The following is a 21,027-nucleotide window of genomic DNA, read 5'->3' as shown; positions in this document are numbered from 1 at the left end:
TTATACAATAATAAAAGAATTTATATAAGTAATTTGTCCATTCAAGATCATAGTTGTTTATTTTATTTAAAATTTTGGGATGATAAATAAGATGGGCCATTTTTATAATAACAATTTAAGATCAATTATTTCAATTTTAATAATATACAAACCATTGAATATCAATATTAAAAATCTTAAACCTAAACCTACTGACCGAAAACCTAATCATACTACTCTAAAACCATAAAGCTAAACCTAGTTCCTTAAAAAAATATTGTTAAATATAATAGCGAGAAATTTATGTTGGGCTCCTCCAGAAGATTCTGTCAAAAAATAAACCATTTAATATGAGCATGAGGTTGAACAAAATATTGTATCAGAAATGAAACGAGATTTTCTGGTTGAAGAGAATGTGAAGAGCAATAGTATAAGTACCTTCTCTTTGTAGCAGTTGTTGTAGTAAAGGGATACACCAAAGTGCTTGTACTCAAATATTGGATCGTCGAAGGGCAGTCTGGGAACTAGGTCATTGCAGTAGACGATTCTAAAATATGTGGGTACTGTTTCGTTTATGTTCTTGTTCATAAACTCTGTGAATGCTTCATCTCCAACTCTTGGTTGTCCGAATGTATAAACACCAACCATTTTCTCCAATAGCGCCTCTTCCTTGTGTATAAATAGTATTACTGGAAACAACACAGCCAAGGCTCCACCAAGGCTGTGGCCTGTCACAATGAATTTTGCATTTCTGTGAACTTGTAATAATTCTTTCAATTTCTTACGAAGAACATAATAAGTCAAAGGCTTTTCAGGATCTTCTTTATCAATATCAACAGTAGGCACAACACTGTCAGAATTATTATGATTATCGAAGATCTGGGGGTTTTGTGAACGGTTTGCAAGACCCAAAGCTTCCAGAAATCCAAGATGAACCTTTCCGATTTGGCTAAATTCATACCATGAGAAATCGAGATCTGTTTCCCAGTCATCTGCATTAAATGGCTCTGTTCCTCTGAAGGCTATCACTATTAGTTGGGCGTCCACCTCCTTATCACAGAATATAAAGGCTTGCGTTGATTTCTTTTGCAAGTGATCTGATTATATACAAGTCAATCTTAACATCAATTAATGAACGAAAAATTATTATATTTATATATATATATATATATATATATATATATATATATATATATATATATATATATATATATATATATATATATATATATATATATATATATATATAATATGACTGAATCATAGATTATTGAAGCCAAAGAGTTGCATATATACTTTTCCAGCAGTCTAAGAACTCCACGAAGTGCATCTGCAGGATCAGGTTGAAATATTTATTAAATCAAATAGAGTTTTGCATGAATAAACAAGTACTAAAATTCATGGAAACTAAACACTACCTCCCAATGTTTTGTGACTCTGTTTCTGATAACCAGTTTGTTTTCATAAGCTACAGTTGAAGCCATGGCACAAAGGCCTGCATAGAACTTTTTCCCGGGTTCAATGGTTGAGTCAATAAGTCCCCTGGTTCTGCCATGATACAAGTTTATGCGATGCTCAAGAAGGCCGATGATACTGAGGAACGTGTCGGACCCTCTTCTCGGTATTACGATTCTTTGGCCTGAACAAATCAAAACATTCAGCCAAACCCTAATTAATGATGTTGGTTGAGGGTGAATTCCTTATTCAATTTTTCAATATATTAAGAAGAGATCTATGAGAAAGAAACAGACCAATAAAAATCACCAGTCCCTAACTCATGATGTTGGCTGAGGATAAAATCCTTAAATTTAATTCTTAATACTTTAAAATCGCATATAAAATAAAGAAAAAGATGAATAAAATCACCAGTGAGTGGCCTGAAGAGTGTTTTTAGCAATCCACCATTTCTTGAAAGCAGATTTAAATAGAATTCTATCCAGGTCCCCAAGTTGGCTAATGGTACAACAGCAATCTGGATAAGTTTTATCAATATAAGCGAAAGCCTGATTTTCCAAGTCTGATTCACGTCCGATTTGATGGAGTTGGGGCATTCTAAAACATCGGATCTCAATGCCCCCGTCAAGAAAGGACTGAACAGAACTTGATCTCAATGCCCCCGAAGAAGAGATAGCAGGAAAAGGGAGAAAATGCAAATGCCCAAGAAACTTTATGAGATGCTCGACGAAGAAACTTTACGTTACTTATCCACGTTGAGAGTTATTCCTCCATGTTCTAACAACCATACGTTTAAGAATTTAAATCGACATTAGGTCAGGTTTATGACATGCTGGGCGAAGAAACTTTACGTTATTTGTTGAGAGTTATTCCTCCATGTTCTAACAACCATACGTTTAAGAATTTAAATGGACATTCGTTTCACATGCATAGAGAATTTTTAATTATTTTTAATTTAAGTTTTGTAATCTCTATACGTGGCCATAAACAAGACCCATCAGAAATACACCTTTCCACTACTATGCCAAGTGTATGTGTAAGGTGTGTGTTACATTTTGTAGTCTTCCCATTATGGTTAATCCTGATAGGTGTCAATTAAAAAATGGCATGGTAAATTTTTAATGGAGCTTTGTAAAAAATTAACTTAAACAAGGTTTAATCATGTGATTTAGATATGCAGGGAAGTTAGTAGTGTGAATTTAATCCATTGATATTGTGGCAACTACAAGAATATGCTGGCATCATTCAATTGAAACCGTCCGATCAATTTTTTTTATTAGTAAAATCATTAAAGTGCCAAACTCCAATAGGAGGGATGCCTATCGGCATTAATATTTAACTCTATAATTAATCCATGATGTTTAATGACCTTTCCAAACATTATCTCACATTTTTAATCATATCTTCAATGATTATCAACATGTATATTATTACGTAACGTCATTCTTCATTGCCTCACAATAATACTAATACTTCTCACACAAGTAAATTTATAAACCATCTTCATTGATGCATTCCTATAAACACTTTAGTAAACATGAAAAACCACAGAAAATTGGAGTTTTTTTGTTTTTTACAATTGGCTTGCATCCGTGTAAGCTACAACCATTGGGGAATTTTGAGCAAAAATTTTGCAAGCATGCTATCTACAACCACTGAGACATTTTATCAAATAGTTTGCAAGGATGTAGTCTACAACCATTGAGGAATTTTAACAAATAGATTGCAAGCATGCAATCTACAGCCATAGAGGAATTTTAACAAACAGTTTGCAGACATGAAATAAATTGCCATAAAGATGTTTAAATTATAAGAGAGTGTTGTAGTGGCTACAACCACCCTCCAAAATTTTTCCTATGCTTCACGTTCGACCCTCCCTACTAAAATCTCAGCAGCTTGTCTTAGACTGCCCAGGTACTTGTGCTTTCATTTGAGTTTTATATTTCGCTTTACAACTTGTGTTTTCTTACTTGATGTGTTGTCTAACCACAATTTTACCTTGTGACTTGGTTGCATCTGGTTCTAGCACTGCCTTTATGCACTACGCAATCCTAGAGGGCAACCAAACTTTCTCTTAGGAAAATGTGTAGTTCAACCCAGTAGCGAACTTCGACTCCAGAATTGCGCTGAGCAAGATGTAGCTTGTCTTCAACTGGGAAATTACGCAGAGCATGAGGGCCAGCCAGAACCATGCAGCCCAGGAATTGCACAGAAGAATTCCCTCAGATGTTGTCCAATGCATGTGCCAGTGAGTTACCCGGTTCTCCCTAGAATTGCGCAATTTCTCCATGCATGCATGGCATCCTTTCCCGAAAAATAAAAAACAAAAAAAATGAAAATCATCCCTAAAAAATAGGGATCTATTTTTGGTAGTTGGAGTTACACTTAAGTTATTTCTAGAAACTATCGCCATGTGTCGCTTTTTCCTAGATTTTTTTCTTTTCGCGTCATAAGCCCTAAATCGATCAAATCTATTTAATGGACACTCACATAGCTCATTTGCACATTTAATCTTGGAGCTCTGGCATTCCCGTGGCATCTAGGAACCTTCGGCACAGTCAACGCAACTTTTCTGGGTAAGTCTTGTTTTTCTTGTCTTTTGCTTCTTTTTCTGTCGCTTTTGTTTCCTTGGCTTGTGAGAGTGATGCTTTACCCATTTTGTTGAATAGTCGTTGGCGTTTTGATTTTTTTAAGCTTTTAGAAGGTTTTTTTTTTTATTTTTTGCATTTCCTTTCTTAAGCATTGCATGCATAACCCAGTTTTTGCACTAACAGTCGTTATTGCAGCTACTCTCTCCACAAGATTTGTTGTTCTTTTGTTTCTCTGATTCCTTCATTTTTTTAATTGCATTCATCGCCATTCACTCAAATATGCACCAACATTCACTCATACATTCAGATCTTCTCATTTTCATGTTGCCCATGGGCAGATCTAGGCTTCCTTAGCTTGGATCTATCTTTTCCTCGCATGCACTACGCATTTCTGGATCTCAAGGCTCTGCCTTGGCTCCACAAATTGTACAGAGGCTGCCAGTGACTAGCTCCAACTGAACATTGTGCAGTTCCAGGAGCCAGTCACGGAGTATTTCCCATTGGGATTTCTCAATGCGCATTTCCAGCCAGCATCAAAGCCACACTTGACGGTGCATTACGCAGTTCCAGTCATCATCACCTCTCCTGGTAGTTGGGATTGTGCAATGCGCAAATCCAGCTAACAGTCCCTCACCTCTAAAACACATAATTGTGCAATATTGCCCAGCAGTTGCCCGATTGTTGGGAACAGGTCCCCTAGAGTCAATTTTGGGGTTAAAAGCCCAAGTTTTTGTATAAAGAATGTAAAGTCTCCACATTTTGTGGTTGTGGAGCGCAAAGATGTAAAGAGTCATCAAGGGTTTCTGCCCTTAGTTTATGTAAGTCATGTCAGCATTAAGAGATCCACCCATGGTCCGCGGACCAGGGGATTGTATAAAAGGAGAGTCTTAGAGGAGTCTAAGGCAGTTGAGTCTTGGTATGTTTTGAGTCATTGATGAATGTAATGGGTCTGTGAGAGCTAAGAGTGAAGAGTCTTAGCGTAGGAAAGAGGCTTTACAATTGTGTGCATAAAGGCCTAGGGTAGAAGTTCGCAACTGAGTGCGCGGACCCCTGCAGCTATGTGCATAGGGCAGTCAAAGTCTGTAAAGAAGATCTGAAGCATCAATAAAGAGAATTATTCTAGAATTATCTATGTATGATCTATTTTACTTCTGTTATAAATGCATATGATTATTTTATGATGAATATTGGGTTTATGTTTTAATGTTGTATTGATGCGTGAATCCATATGTTTTGTTTTGTTATATGAATGCAAGTAAGAATATCTGTTTACGTGAAGATCATCTTAATGCATGTTGATTTTATTAAATACTTAAGCTAGTCTGGGTAAATACGGAAGTAAGAGGATTTATAGAGTCGTGTAAGTGTTTGATCTGCCTATCTAGGGTACATGAAGGACAGTCATAGACCTTTGTAGAGGGTTAGAGGATGACTAAGAGGAGTATATTGATAAGCCCTAAAAGGCTTATCGACCTACGTGAAGGAAGGTTTAGGGTATAAAATGACATCACTACCATCTCTGGGTGTAGAAACTTGATTCCTACATCCCCCCATACTGCTTCGAGTGAGACTTCAACCCATGCTCCGTGGATTGATGCCGAAAGGGTTAGTAGTGTAGGGATTTTCTTGGCTAATTAATGTTGAACCTGGGTTAGGGCCCATCAAGCCAACAAATGGTTCCATTGTCAGGATCGGGATTTGCATAAAGAGATGTGTGATGTCGCATCACTGGAATCCAACCAAGAAAGAAATCAAAGACTGGTTGGATAGAAATATCCATGAATTCATGGCGCAAGAGAACAAGAATTCGTGATTGACAAAAGAACAGTGGTTGGACAGATATTTGTACATAGAGATACACGAAATCTTCTTCCGTTCCTTCCTAGTTGAGTTATACGAGTGGATCACGAAATTAGCAGATGAGCAAGGAAGGTGGAGACTTGACAGTCCGATAGTTTGGACCCTGGAGTTAGTGTGGAGATTGGAAGCCTCTAAAGATAAGATCGCACGTGTTGTTGATCATTGCCTCAATCGTATCATAGGAGGATTCGTGACAGAGTTCACGGTTGATACGTCGGTCAGTTATAGCGAAGCAGAGCGCCACTTCTTCAAGAGACCGCGAGGTAAGTATTTAAGGTCTTTAAATACTTGGATTGAGATGCTCTTCTGTGAAAAGTAGGTTATGCATCTACCTTGATGTTTGGAGCTACACAAAGTGGAAATATCTTCAAGGATGGATGGAAAACAAGCCCTAAATATAGCCCTCTGATTGGACCTCCTCTCTGAGTGATGACGAGGAAGCAGCACAGGCTCCTCCGCAGAGCGTTGTTCAACTGATAAGACAAGGGTTCCTGCGAATACCCCATCCACCCACACCACCTCCATCTTCACCCCCACTACATACGCCTTCACCCACACCATCGCCACCTCCACCACCATCCAATAAGGAGAATTCAGTAAAATTTCTTGTGTTCAAGGGGTCAGGAACTGAGGACCCAAACCAATTTTGGTTCATCGTGAAGGATATATGGGAAGCTCAAGGTATTACAGATTATCAGATGAAGAAATAAACATTGGTTATAGCATTGTAGGAATGCGCACTAACATGGTACATTAAGTACTACATTGATAATCTAATGGCTTCATTAGCAGATATTCAAACTGCGCTGAATAAGGAATTCAGTAGGCCTAAGTCTGAAGCTCAATCAATTGTGGGATTCAAGGAGATCATGATTAAGCCTGGAGAGATACCCTGGGATTTGGATCAGAGTTTGAAGTGCACAATCCACGAAGCCAACACGAGCCTTACGGATGGGCAACACAACGAATGGTTTTTGGCTTCGCTCCTGCCTCATCTAAGGGTTGATTTGTCACAACAAAAGATTGGGACCCAAGCGGAAGCCCTATAGATTGCAATGAGATTGCATTAGACTCCAATGCAAGATGCTAATTTGGGGGTTTATCAAATTCACGCGTAGTTGTAGAACCTGTGCCTAGAATTTTAGAGCCTGAAGAAAGATAGAATAGTTCCGCCAGAGGTGTGCAAAGAAGTTTGGTGCCTGAAGTGCAAAAGTCAGCGGCATGACAAAGATCACTATCCAATCTTCGTGAATTATGTTGCAGCAGGGGGACCGATGCCTCTGAGGCTAGAAGCTCAAGCAGGACCAAGTACAGGGCCGCACTATGGTGTGCTATCTGTTAGGTAGCTGGAAAACATGTGACTGACAATTGCCATTTGCTACAGAAATTTGTACAAACACCGCAACAGCTCTTCTGCAACTTCTGTCAATCGGTGGGTCATGATGAGTGTAATTTCCATAGTTATGAGCTAATGATGGATAGAACGCCCACATATACGGTGCGGGCAGAAACCTGGCCTCTGGACCAAGGCATTGGGGGAGCACGAGGGGAATATCAGGGGCGTGGACGAGGTCGGGGTGGAGGAGGACCTGGTAGAGGTCGGGGACAAGTCATTTGTTACAACTATGGAGGACCGAGACACTACGCATGAGAATGCACGAACCCGACGCGTCTATCATGCCGATATTGTACTCAATTTGACCATGCGACTGAAGATTGCCTGGTGTTCCTAGCTAAGATACGTGAAACGGGGGCGCAACCTCTACAGCCGACTCAGAACTTGCAGATGATGAGGGCTAAGCCTCGCGAAGAGGATCCTAAGGTAAATATTATGCTGCGGAGTGGAATGACGACTAGTGAAGATAAGGGGAAGCAGCCTGAAGAAAGTGAATGGGTCTGCAAAGCCCCAGAAAAGGAGATTGAGTTTGATCTAGAGCGTGCAAGGGAAACATTTATGGAAGCAAAGAAAAGCTTCGCTGAGGCCTCTACCTTAGAAAGTCAGGATAAGTCAACTGAAGAGATGGACCCTTCCATGCTTACTACTTTCTTGGAGACCTATATGAAGTTGTTGCATGATAGCAAGGTTGTGAAGGGACTACAAGAGCTAATAAATAAGTGTGTCGGAAAAGAAAATGCTCCCGACAGACCGCGCGTAGTGAGGAAGATTGGTAAGCATAAGGCAAGAACAGGGCATGAGATGAGGCTCACTGTGTAGATAGGAGAATATGAGATGGATGAAGTAATTCTGGATATGGGGTCAGATGTGAATGTTTTGCCTAAACAGACATGGGAGAGGATGGGGAGACATGTGCTGCAATGGTCTCCGATCCAGTTAAGAATGGAAAATCAACAGAAAATCATCCCCATGGGAAGATTGTAGGGAGTGACAGTTGATATTGAGGGCACGAGTGCATTGGATGACTTCGAAGTGATAGAGATTGTGGATGACAACAATCCCTACCCTGCACTCCTTGGGATTGATTGGGCCACTAACATGAATGGGGTAATCAATTTGAAGAAGCGGAAGATGATATTTGAGAAGAAAGCCCTTTGCATAGTAGTGCCCCTGGACCTTGTAGAAGGACCATGCTATACTGAACCTGCCCGCGATTATGAAAGAGATGATGATTTGGACCAGATTTATAAGATAACAACGTGAGACCAGGATTGGGTGAATCCCATAGAAGATGGATGCATTTTTTGGGACCACAAAATTTCTTGCACATCAAATTCAGATGAGGAATTGGAACACTGGCAGAACTAACTGCATGAAGTATCTACGCTACCCTGTAATATGATGACCAAGTCGTTGCACTGTGTATCATCGGAGGTAAGGAATCTGCCCTATTATGATGGTTTAACTGATGATGATAAATTTTTGGATGCATTTTAGAGGGAAGTTCCAGAGAAGCATCGCTTCTAGGCCTTGGATTGGGCACTACGCGCTATGCCTGCAAGATGGTGGGGTGCGCACAAAGACAGTTTTGATTATTGCTGCGTGTACAGAAATATGATGAGATTGCGGTTTGGTCACCCACAAGTGTGGCTAATAGAGAGATATGATGGAAGGGATGATCCACACGATCACCTACCCAAATGGACTAAGGTTTATGGAACAGAGCCTTAGCCTGAATGGGTGCATCTGTTTTGTCATACTTTGGATGTAATACCATTGAACTGGTACTCGGAAACAGAGCTTCACCATGGCACTGAAGAATGGGACGTTTTGCAACAGGGATTCTTGATGACGTTTAGCTTTGAAGATGGATTTGAATGTATTAATGAGGCATTACAGGAAGTCAAGGCAACGATCTTTAGAATACCGCAGGATCCCTTGGACTTAACTAGATTGGACCACCTAGCTACGCCACATGTTGGAGTGCTACAATGTGACTGCTGAAGAGGAAGACGAGGACCCGAGGAACATTAATATCCCAGAGATTGAAGGTCACCGCAAAGTTGAAGGACCGCAAATTGAGAATCCAGATATCATCATGCCTCTGAAAACGAGACAAGTGAACATTGGGACAGAGGAGGAGCCAAAATTTGAAAGATTTGGGACTACTGGGATGATGCAACAGTAGATAAGGTCGTCGAATTTCTCCACGAATATAAAGACTTGTTCCCTACAAAGTTTTCAGATTTGAAAGGGATAATAGGGGACCTAGGATTTATGAAAATCACATTGAAACCAGATGCGAAGCCGATTAAGGAAAGGCCTTATCGCCTCAACCCCAAGTATAAAGAAAAGGTCCACTTAGGGTTGGATAAAATGCTTGCCGCAGATATTAATGAACCAGTCGAAGAATATGATTGGGTGAGCCCAATAGTAGTCCAAGAAAAGAAGAAAAATGATGAAATAAGGATATGTGTAGATCTCAGGAAGTTGAATGATGCCTGCGTACATGATCCCTTTCTGACTGTGTTCACAAACGAAGTACTAGATAATGTTGGCGGTCAGGAAGCATATTCATTCATTGATGGGTTCTCTGGGTACCATCATATCAAGATCGCACCAGAGGATAGAAGTAAGATGACCTTCGCGACTGAATGGTGATGCTTTCAGTATATTGTGATGCCGTTTGGGCTGAAGAACGTGCCGAAGATTTTTTCGCATGTAGTTATCGCAGCGTTCAAGGACTTCATTCACAAATTTTTGGAGGTATACTTCGATGATTGGATGGTGTTTGGATTGGTAAAGCACCACGTAGCTAGTCTACGCTTGATGTTGGATACATGCCGGAGGTACCAGATCATGCTCAATTTGAAGAAATGTTTGTTCTGTGTCCCTTTTGGGATCTTGCTGGGTCATGTAGTATGCAGACAAGGCCTGATGGTAGACCCTGCTATGATCACGGTTATAATTAATTTGGAGGCACCAAGAAGTGTGAAACAGTTGCGCACAACATTGGGCATACGGGATACTATAGAAATTTCATTAAGAGTTATGCCCAGAATACTGCACCGATGGAGACGCTGCTAAAGAAGGATGCTACGTTCTGTTGGAATGAAGAGTGTCAGCAAAGCTTAGATGTGTTAAAGGAAAAGATGATCACCACGCCAATCCTAGTCTTCTCGGATTGGAAGAAGGAATTTCATGTGCATGTGGATGCGTCATGTATTGTGTTGGGGGCAGACACAAGCCAGTGAGGGAGATTTGGATCACCCTATAACATTTTCTAGTAGAAAATTGTCTAAAGCTGAGAAGAACTATTCAATGACAAAGCACGAAGGGTTGGCTATGGTGTATGTGCTCCATAAGTTCTGACACTACTTGTTAGGTGGACACTTTAAGATGTATACGGATGATTCCACGTTGAAATACCTGGTCAACAAGCCTGTGTTCTGGGGGAAGATATGCATATGGTTGTTGTTGTTTCAGGAATATGATTTCGAAGTTATTGTGAATCCAGGATGATTGAATGTCAGACCGTATCATTTGTCGCACATTGAAATAGGAGAGGAGCCTACTAATTTGGAGTAAGGATTGCCTGACATGCAGCTATTTGTAGTGCCTATTGTGGACAATCACTTTGCAGATATCATACACTTCCTGACGACAGGGACAACAACAGAAGGGTACACTAGCCAACAAAAGAAGGAATTGGTGGTGCGTGTGGCAGACTTTTCTATCATTGCAGGGCATTTATATAAAATGGGCTTGGATGAAATTTTGCGACGTTATGTACCTGACTTTGAATGGAGCAGCATCATTGCTAAAGTTCATGGAGGAGTCGCGGGAGGACATTATGCAGGAAAAGCAATAGCGCAGAAGATTTTACGCGCTGGGCTATGGTGGCCAATGCTTCATAAGGATTCCAAGGCTTATTGTAAGGCATGTGATGCATGTCAGAGGATAGGCAGGCCATCGAGGAGGGATGAGCTACCTCTGAATCCGCATATGTCATTTTGACTTTGTAGGACCAATTTAGCCTCCGGGAAAGAAGACGGGTGCACGTTACATCATCACCGCGACTGAGTATTTGACCAAATGGGTAGAGGCGCAGCCTGTGAAGGACTGTATAGGGGCACCAGCAGCAAAGTTTATCTTTGAGTATGTATTGACTAGGTTTGGTTGCCTAAAGATTTTGATGAGCGATCACAGCACGCATTTCCTTAATGAAACAATTAGCGCACTGATGGAGGAATTCTAGGTTTATCATCAGAAGAGTATGCCATATCACCCGCAAGCTAATGGGATGGTGGAAGCATTTAATAAGATATTGGATAATGCGCTAATGAAGGTTTGCAATGCATAAATGAATATCTGGGATGTGTGCGTACCCGCGGTGCTATGGGCTTACAAAATGACTTGCAAAAATCTGACTCGACAAACACCTTTCAGGCTAGTCTATGGTGTAGAAGTTGTGATGCTGATGGAGTACATTGTACCTAGTCTATGCATAGCATCATTCACAGGAATGGAGGATCGTGGAGCCCTGGGAGAAAGGCTCATGCAGCTGACTGAGCTGGAAGAGGATACCTTTTTGGCTATATTCCATCAGCAAGTTCAAAAGGAGCGCGAAAAGGCATGGCATGATCGACACATCAAACTGCACACCTTCAAGGTAAATGATTTAGTGTTATTATATGATAGCAAGTTTGATAAATTTCCAGGAAAATTTCGGATGCATTGGCTTGGGCCCTATGTCATCAAGGAGATTACCGATGGTGGAGTAGTTCAGCTAGTGAAGTTGAATGGAGATCCATTTCCAGGGAAGGTAAATGATATCCGATTAAAGCCATACATCGGGGATCCAGCTAGATGACTATTTGGTGGAAGCACAGTCTTAGTGCTCCAGGTAGCTGAAACGAGGCGCTGGACCATAAACTACACTGCCTAGATTATAGAGCTGCACGACGGAGGGAATGCGTAGAAAGGAGGAACGTCACAATATCAGCAGAAGCGCGAGGGGAGTTGCGCTATTGAAGAGGAAACCCCACAGGGCAGCCAGAAAGTGACCATTATGGTCATTGTTCATGATTTGACAGTGAGAAAATAGCTAAGTGGAGCCAGGGGGTGGCATTTAAGTCAGAATTTAAGTGCGAGATCTTAGAAAATCTACCGCTAGTCTAGCATTTATGAGCAGATTTTGGGGGGAACGGTTGGAGTTGAATGCGAATTTGCCTATGAATTACAGATGGTCGCCCAACGAAAAACACTTTGCATTTTGAGAATTCAGGTTTCGAGCTATCAGGCACGCATGAACCTTGATAATTTCGAGGCTTTGTTGGCCAGTTCAGTATTTGATAAGTTGCCTAAGGAAACCTAGGAGCTCCTTACTAACCTCATGTCGACGCCCATGGAAACTACAAGTGTTAGAAGATCGATGGCCTCTGAGGGAGCTACCCCTATGGTTGCGAGTGTACAGGTGCCTGCAAAAGTGCCAAAATCATCGATGTCATCCAGGCCAAGGCCTACACCGACAAAAGAGGGGCCTAAGGCAAAGAAAGTCAAGAAGAAAGTGACACAGCCGGTGTGCGAGTCACCAAGGAAGCACCAGAAGAGAGAGAAGCCTACTGTGTAGAGGAAAGGCAAGGTGGTAGACCTAGAATCCGATGAGGGCATGGAAGACACTGGTACGCACACAGAGGGTATTGATATTGAGGGGGTAGACCCCATTTCCAAGTTACCAGAATACATCCCTCTGTGCCAAGGCAAGGTGAAGGTCCCGAAGGACCTAGATGAGGGAAAATTTATGATGAATACCTCGTTGCTTCCAGACCAGATCACATTTGATGGCCTGCACTTGGCGCACAACCCCCATCTCAAGCTGGAGGATTGGGACTTGGTGGACACGAAGCGATTCCCCCACTTGGTGACTGATACATTTATGACCCATGTCTTCTGTAAAGATTCTGTGTCACCACGCTAGAGCCGAGGCAGTGGATTAAAGGGGTAGACAAGGCAGGACTGTTGAACCTTCTATGGGTGCCGCATTACAACCCCATGCCCATCACTCTAATAGTGATCAAACAATTGTTGTGCTTGGTGCACGATGGGTGCCTGTGGTTAGGAGAACTGATACCGATCACCGATATGCTGATCCATAGGATCACATTGCCACCACACTCAGGGTTAAATCTGGCTAGAGCATTTGGCGGAAAGACGGGAGAGCACGACCTCGCCGGGAGAATGAAGGACATGTTTAAGCTTGCCAAGAAGCCATGCGGCTACTCACTTTCCAGCATAACCGACCCTGTAGTTAAGGTAGCCACCCAGATCCTAGCTGGGAAAATAGTGAAGAAGTGTCACGCAGATGAGGTGCCAACACGGGTTGTATCTTTAGTGGCTCAGTGCGCAGAGGGCGTACAATTTAATTGGGCACGCTACCTCTGCAATGAGTTTCTCGTGAACTACAGAGAAGCACAAGACTAGAGTAAGACCTTCCATTATGCCTGGCTTTTACTCTCAATTGTGTTGGTTGTGTGGGAATTACCGGAGGATAGCCAGTTTCCTCCCATTGCCTCAGATCTGCCAGAAGCCACGAAGTTTGCTTCAATCTGGGCTACAAAGGACCCCGAAAGGGTCAAGGACAATAAGATATTTTGGGTGCTGATGGAAGCAAGCATCCGCACCGCGAAAAACCGCAAGATGCGACTATCACCAACTATCTTCGAGCAGTTGTAGGCTATGTGGAGTTCAAAGCAGACTTCCACTGTGTCTCCATGCAAGCACAAAAGGAACCTGAGCAGAAGTGGTATGATCTCCCATACCTTGCGACAGACGATGCAATCACAACGCTCCTTGAGCATTGGCCAGCAGAGTGACGCATGGCCTCAGATTTGTCAGCTGGGTCCAATAAGTCCAAAGGAAAGCAGAAGAAGGAAGAGGCCCGGTTGAAGATGCAACAGTTGGCTGATAGGAGGAAAAAGGAGGCTGAGGAAAAAGCGAGAGTAGAGCACACTGCTAAGGAGCAGACAGAAGAAAAGGAAGATGAGGAAGAGCACGACTCTAACAGAAGTCATAAGTCTCCTTCACCACAGACAGAGGAAGAAGAGAAGTTATTAGGACAGGGTGGTGCAGACCCGTAGACTACTCCATTCCGGGTTAAGCGCACTAGGGAGCAGGAAAGAGAAGGGCCACGGAAGAAGTCCAAGGCCAGTAAATCACCGCTCGACCCGATCACTTTGACAGAAGGTGATCTGAATGACATAGGGGACACAGTAAGGGACACGACCGTGAAACTGCTACAGCAGTTTGAGCAGCAACAACAACAACCCTTGGTCGCCATTCAAATGGGTATGCGTGAGCTACAGATCCAGGCTACTCAACTGCAGGCGGTGTAGGGTGGGGCAGCGCGGTGTTGACTAGTTTGGTGCCTGGAACCTCAGAAGCAGCAGAGATGGTTCGCTCTATGGATCCTCGGGCCGTCGCACTACCGGATGGAGCTTTGACTATAGAAGCAGAAGCTGACAGGGCCACCATCAGCACTCTCAAGAAGGTTGGGTTGAACTTGGCCACGCTTCCAAGTGAAGCCCTTCACACCCTGCAAGATGGTGTGATCACGAACTTCGGGCCCGCGAGCAGCGCTCTCTGAATATGATCAGCTAAAAAAAAGTTAACAATTGCTAGATGTTTGTAGAGAAGACTTTCGTGATTGATATCCTTAAGAAGATTTAGGAGAGGAATGAGTGCACCACAGCTGTGGTAGCTGAAGCATGCAGAATTGTTTCGGAGCTGCATATCCCAGAAGATGTGTCGGTTGATGCCAGAATTTAGAAGCTTGCTACAAGTATGCGCGATGCAAAGACAAAGCTGGCTAACATTCAGTTTGAGTTGAACCTTAAGATCACAGAGCTTGAGTTGAATGCCTAGCCTTCGACTCCACCAGAAGTCAGACAACAGCACGAGGCAACTATCAAAAGATGCAGTTGCAGCAGTGGATGCCGTCGTGAAGGATTACACTACGCTCTTCGAGCGGTCACTCGAAGTAGTTACCAGTCTATAGGAAGATCCAAACTTGTAGAGATTAGAGATCGAGGTGAGGGAACTGCAGCAGAGGTATGATGAGGTCAGAGCGACGACATGCACCATCTCCATCACACAGAGGTTGGCGAAGCTGTAAGAAGCAAAGGCACTAAAGGAACAGGTGGATGTAGCACAACGCAGGGAGGTAGTACTGAAGGCCATATTGGGGCCTTGGCTAGATGAAGCCTATGTGATCATGGCCGCCATTGAAGGAAAATTGGCTAGTCTGCAGGAAACACAACAGAAGATATAGACAGATAGTGCAGGACTAGCGACAGAGCAGCTGGTCGAGCAAGTTAAGCAGGCGGCGACGCAGTGTACCACCGAGGTTGTAGTAGTGCAAGTGGATCTGGGAGGTCTTCGCGAGCAGAGTGACTCGGGGGGCGAGTCACCATATTTGGGTTGGGGGCCTATTGGGAGCAGGTCCCCTTGAGTCAATTTTGGGGTTAAAAGCCCAAGTTTTTGTATAAAGAATGTAAAGTCTCTGCATTTTATGGCCACGGAGCATGAAGATGTAAAGAGTCATCAAGGTTTTCTACCCTTAGTTTATGTAAGTCATGTTGGCTTTAAGAGATCCACCCATGGTCCATGGACCAGGGGATTGTATAAAAGGAGAGTCTTAGACAAGTCTAAGGCAGTTGAGTCTTGGTATGTTTTGAGTCATTGATGAATGTAATGGGTCTGTGAGAGCTAAGAGAGAAGAGTCTTAGCATAGGAAAGAGGCTCTACAGCTGTGTGCGTAGAGGCCTAGGGTAGAAATTTGTAGCTGAGCGCGCGGACCCTTGCAGTTGTGTGCACAGGGCAGTCAGAGTCTGTAAAGAAGATCTGAAGCATCAATAAAGAGAATTAATCTAGAATTATCTGTGTATGATCTATTTTACTTCTGTTATAAATGCATATGATTATGTTATGATGAATACTGGATTTATGTTTTAATTTTGTATTGATGCGCAAATCCATATGTTTTGCTTTGTTATATGAACACAAGTAAGAATATATGTTTATGCAAAGATCATCTTAATGCATGTTGAAGTTATTCAATACTTAAGCTAATTTGGGTAAATATGGAAGTAAGAGGAGTTATAGAGGTGCTTAAGTGTCTGATCCACCTATCTAGGGTACGCGAAGGATAGTCATAGACCTTCACAGAGGGTTAGAGGACAACTATGAGGAGTATATCGATAAGCCCTAAAAGGAATATCAACCTACGCGAAGGAAGGTTTAGGGTATAAAAAGACATCACTACCATCTCTGGGTGTGGAAACTTGGTTCTTGCATCCCCCCATACTGCTTCGGGTGAGACTTCAGCCCGCGCTCCGCGGATTAATGCCGAAAGTGTTAGTAGTGTAGGGATTTTCTTGGCTAATTAACATTGAACCTGGGTCAGGGCCCATCAAGCCAACACTAGTTTGTTGCATGATCTTCCCTTGAAGTTCTTTTTGATTTCAAGCTAACGTTTCCATTCCATGAGTGTTCACTCTGTCTCCAAGTAAAACAGTTGTTGAGCAACTCCTCAGTAGTACAGGTAATATGGCTTCCAAGAGAGCTGGAATAAAGGATACTATAGAGAGAAGCACTGGAAATGTAGTTGAATAGGTGTCAATGAAATTTTCAGTGTATGCAGACACATTTGTTCATAGAGAAGGACATGAAGATAACATGGCAGGAAATTCAAGACATATTTGTAGGTAGCTTCAAGGAAGATCGATAGGACTATGTCAACATCCACAAGTCAGGCTTGTATAAGGTTGCATGTAGGTACCTTGCCTTCCCATGTGCAGACATCATTCACTGGATTTTCTCACATACTGATCCTAAGATGATGACATTGAGTAGTGCCAGTGGAACACAACTTTCTACCTTCAGGCCGGAAAACTATCATTAGATGTATCACTTACCACAACCGGTGAACCACATGGATGCACTCTTCTATACTCCCAACAACAATGTGAACACTAGAGACACCATGAAGCGTTGGGTAAAAGAGTCATCGAATTTCAAGTCGACAATCAGGTCTACAAGACTAAGTCACTTAGAAAGGCCTACCAACTCTTGATCATCTTTCCATGTCACTTGTATAGTCAAGAGAGCATAGAGACCTTTCCACAGAATTGGGTGGTTGTGTTGGATCAGTTGGAAAATGAAGGAAGGCCATTCAACTGGTTGGATATGTTGGCTCTTCAGCTGAAAGTGCATGTGGCTAATGCCCAGAACCTGCCCAACAATGAGCAAGCGATATTCTATATTTTTTCGTACTTGCTTGATGCAATCTATGCCCAACCTCAGTTTCCTGGCATGGATTGGACATGGACACCATCAAAGAATGTTGTGAACATTTATTGCAAGTTTCTTTCTGAGTGCAACTACCGAGGAGTCATGGAGAGGCTATTTGGCCATTTCATTATGCCAGTTTACAAGATGATCTTTGAGCAGGATCCACCTTGCATGTCCCAAGAAGCGATGCAAGCATTGCTTAACATTGCAGATTGGTATGCCTCACCTAGTGGCACCTTCATCAGGATGTTTGGCGGAGATAAGTCTCTGCATGTGCTACCAAGGTTTTCCACAGATAAGTTGGTCATGCAAGAGGTTGCATATCACATCTCCATAGGGTTATTAGCAGGATTTCATAGGAGGAAAAAGGCACCATGGCATTCTCTTCCTTTGTAGATTGGATTGTACAAGATCCAGAGCTTGAAGGATGTGATTTTCGAGGTCAAGGACTTAGAGAAGTTTGAGTTCGGCACCCAGGATTTAAATCCATATAATCCCCATTGCATATGCAAGAACCAGTGTGCAAAGGTGTATTATCCATGGATCCATGGGGCATGTCATTGGCCAAAGGAGGACCCTTGGAGGTATTTCTACAACTCCTCTAAGCTCAATGAACCGGTGAGCATGGCTATAGAATGGAAAACAACTCTGCAGGCAGAAGAACCACATGAAGCATCAACAACAACAACAGTGAGTAGCAAACCAACGAAGGACAAAGGCAAGAGGAAGATTGCCAAGAACCCAGAGGTTGAGAAAATCTATAAGTTCAAAGAAGATCCTCTCGTTGAGAAAGTATCTTTGTAAATAGAGGCAAAGAGGAAACAACACTTAAGGAGAGTATAACGGAGGAAGAGAGAGGAGCAAAGGTTGGAGGATGTAGAGAGGAATTTGAAGGAAATAGAGAAGAATCTGAAAGAAGAGCAATAGCTAAGAAGGAGAGAAAAGGAAGAGAAGAAAAAACAAGAACATGATGAAAGGCAAGGCGCAATGATAGAGAAAACTGCGACTATATAGTTGAAGGAGTCAGAGCAGCTAGCAAATGAAGAAGAGGGTGAGCAGGTGCAGGTTCTGGAACTTGATCAGTAGATTGAGCAGGTGGTTGAAGCAAGGGACATGGAGTTGGAAAAGGAGTCACAGGACCAAGATACCAACCTCATGCCGAGAACATATGAGGTCGCACCTCAGTCTCCACCACCTCTAGAATCAGAACCATTCCCGAGTGAACAAGGAGAGGTTGTCCTCCTTGATGATGATCTAGTGATGGATTTGTACAATCTGTCATTTAATTATTCACATCAAAGGATTGTACAAGAATGAAGAAAGTATCTCCCGAATGATCACACGTCACCTGCACATATAAAGGAAAGGGTGATTGTGTCAGATGTTAGAAGATATCCAGCTTCCTTGGGCGATGCCTCTAAGTCTTATGCAGAAGCCATGAGTTAACCCGTCAATTTCTTGTTAGTAGAGAATTATCATATGGAAAAGGACTTGCAAGAGGTCGAGTAGAGGACAGAACAATCCACAAGGTCCGCTATGGAAGAAATGAGAAAATCTATACTTGCTGAAGTATCGACTCTTGAGACCACTATGTGGAAACTGTATGAAAGATTTGTCACCATGCATAACCTGGCTGGCCATCTATATGGTTTTCAGCAGCAGTGCATGAAGATTGTCAAAAATCTCAAAGACATACACGCTGCTATTACGCATGTACAGGAATGGACAATGAGGTACAAGGGAGCCCCGCTTTACTTGCATAAGATAATGACATCGTAGACAGAGATAGACAAAGCACAGATTCAGATGTTGATATGGAACTATGAGAAGCTCCCTCCGCTCATCACTAGCATTGAGGCTTCCTATGCACGATTGTTCAAGATTCTGGATGTGATAATGAGGACACACATGATCCCTTCAATCATATCCCTCACTCAAGCCATGAAGAAGAGCTAAGTCCTGTTGGAGATCGACAAGTACATAGTGCAGTTGATGGGGGAGGCCACCAACGATGACTTGTAGCTGAGCGCAGAAAACATGCAGAAGTACATCAGTGGTCTAACAACACTCAGGAAAATGCTACGCATGCTTCAAGATGAGTTGGACAAAGGTTACAGAACCATATACCCTGAAGCCATGGAGGCAAGAGTCCATTTGTAGAAATACATCACCAAATAGTATGGGGACACAATAGCAGAGTACCAAGCTTGGTATCAGTTTGTCACCAAAGACCATCAAGAGGATGTTGTTGGGTTGGTCTTTCCCCAAGTTTCCAAGTGATGGTGTTTGTCTTGTTAGGATACTCAAGCCTATTTTGTACCACATGGGTATATGTGGAAATTGTATTATTACTTGTAAATATATTGTAAGTGAAATTCCAAGTGTTATTAGTGGAATGTGAATTGTCACTATGTAATGTAAAGAGTTATTTGTAAATGAGTTGAAGAGTCACGAGGGTAGTGAAAGAGTCAAAGGGGAATGCCAAGGGTCACCCCACCCTTTGTTATATATAGAACCTCATAACTCATAGTACAAGCTTTTGGGAGCCAAGATTTTGGCTAGGCATTGCTTAGAGAAGGCTTGGAGAGTATTGTGACGAGCCTTGGCTTCTCCACAGCGTAGAGAAAGTACATCTCTTTGGAGGAGCAAGCGGTGTTGACTGTAATGTTCCACTATTGGGGCTAGTGGTTGTCAATGGTGTATGTATGGATGGAACTTTCACTTAATAATATAACTGAGCCAACACGTTTTCATGCATACACTAGTAAAAAAATGAGAAATTAGTGACTAGGTGACTAAAAAAGTTAGTCACCGCAACTTTTCAAAGTGAAATACTACAAAAAATGAGCAATATTAAGTGACCCAACTAAAAACTACTAACATAAATGACTAATTTAGTCTCTGGTTAAAATATATGACTAGCTAATAAGTAATACAACTAAAAATGACTAACATAAATGACTAATTTAGTTTAGGAACAAAACTACAACCTAACAAGTACTACAGTAATACAAATTAATGGTTTATGTTCGTCATTTTAATTGTGTCACTTTAGCAATCTAAACTTACAAGTGATAGGGGATTCAAAGGCTATTAATATAGATTGGTTGAAAGGTTATACTTCCTTAAACATTTCTTTATTGGATTAGTGGATGACTATATTTATGGAGCTTATTAGAATCTTTAGGGTTATATCCTTTGACCACATTCACGGGGAATTAAATTCAAAGGTTGACAAATTATCCAAATGAGAGTGGGCATACAGTTGAATCAAATACATTATGAAGAATACCTACAAGGAGAAGTGTTGGTTAATTAGTAGATGGCACATTTCTTTAGTTGAAGACTTAACTTTTCATGTGTATCTACATTTTTTATTATCAGGGCCATATCCAT

At 42.1% G+C, this 21,027-nt stretch overlaps 1 protein-coding gene across 1 annotated transcript; it reads right to left on the bottom strand.

The window, feature by feature from the left end:
* Positions 1 to 245: 245 nt before the first annotated feature.
* LOC149206341 (triacylglycerol lipase OBL1-like) lies at positions 246 to 13,228 on the bottom strand. The gene is made up of 6 exons (XM_089397662.1): positions 13,096 to 13,228; positions 1,846 to 2,085; positions 1,398 to 1,618; positions 1,276 to 1,309; positions 418 to 1,076; positions 246 to 305 (listed from the first exon to the last, which is right to left on the bottom strand). Exons 1-6 carry the CDS (start codon positions 13,226 to 13,228, stop codon positions 246 to 248), a joined length of 1,347 nt encoding a protein of 448 aa, XP_089253788.1.
* Positions 13,229 to 21,027: the final 7,799 nt, after the last annotated feature.

Source organism: Pinus tabuliformis, chromosome 1_2 (genome assembly GCF_031772625.1).
Source record: "Pinus tabuliformis cultivar Carrire ecotype Pingquan chromosome 1_2, CPIR1, whole genome shotgun sequence".
NCBI classification, from domain to species: Eukaryota; Viridiplantae; Streptophyta; class Pinopsida; order Pinales; family Pinaceae; genus Pinus; species Pinus tabuliformis.
This window is presented reverse-complemented; position numbering and strand designations above follow the sequence as displayed.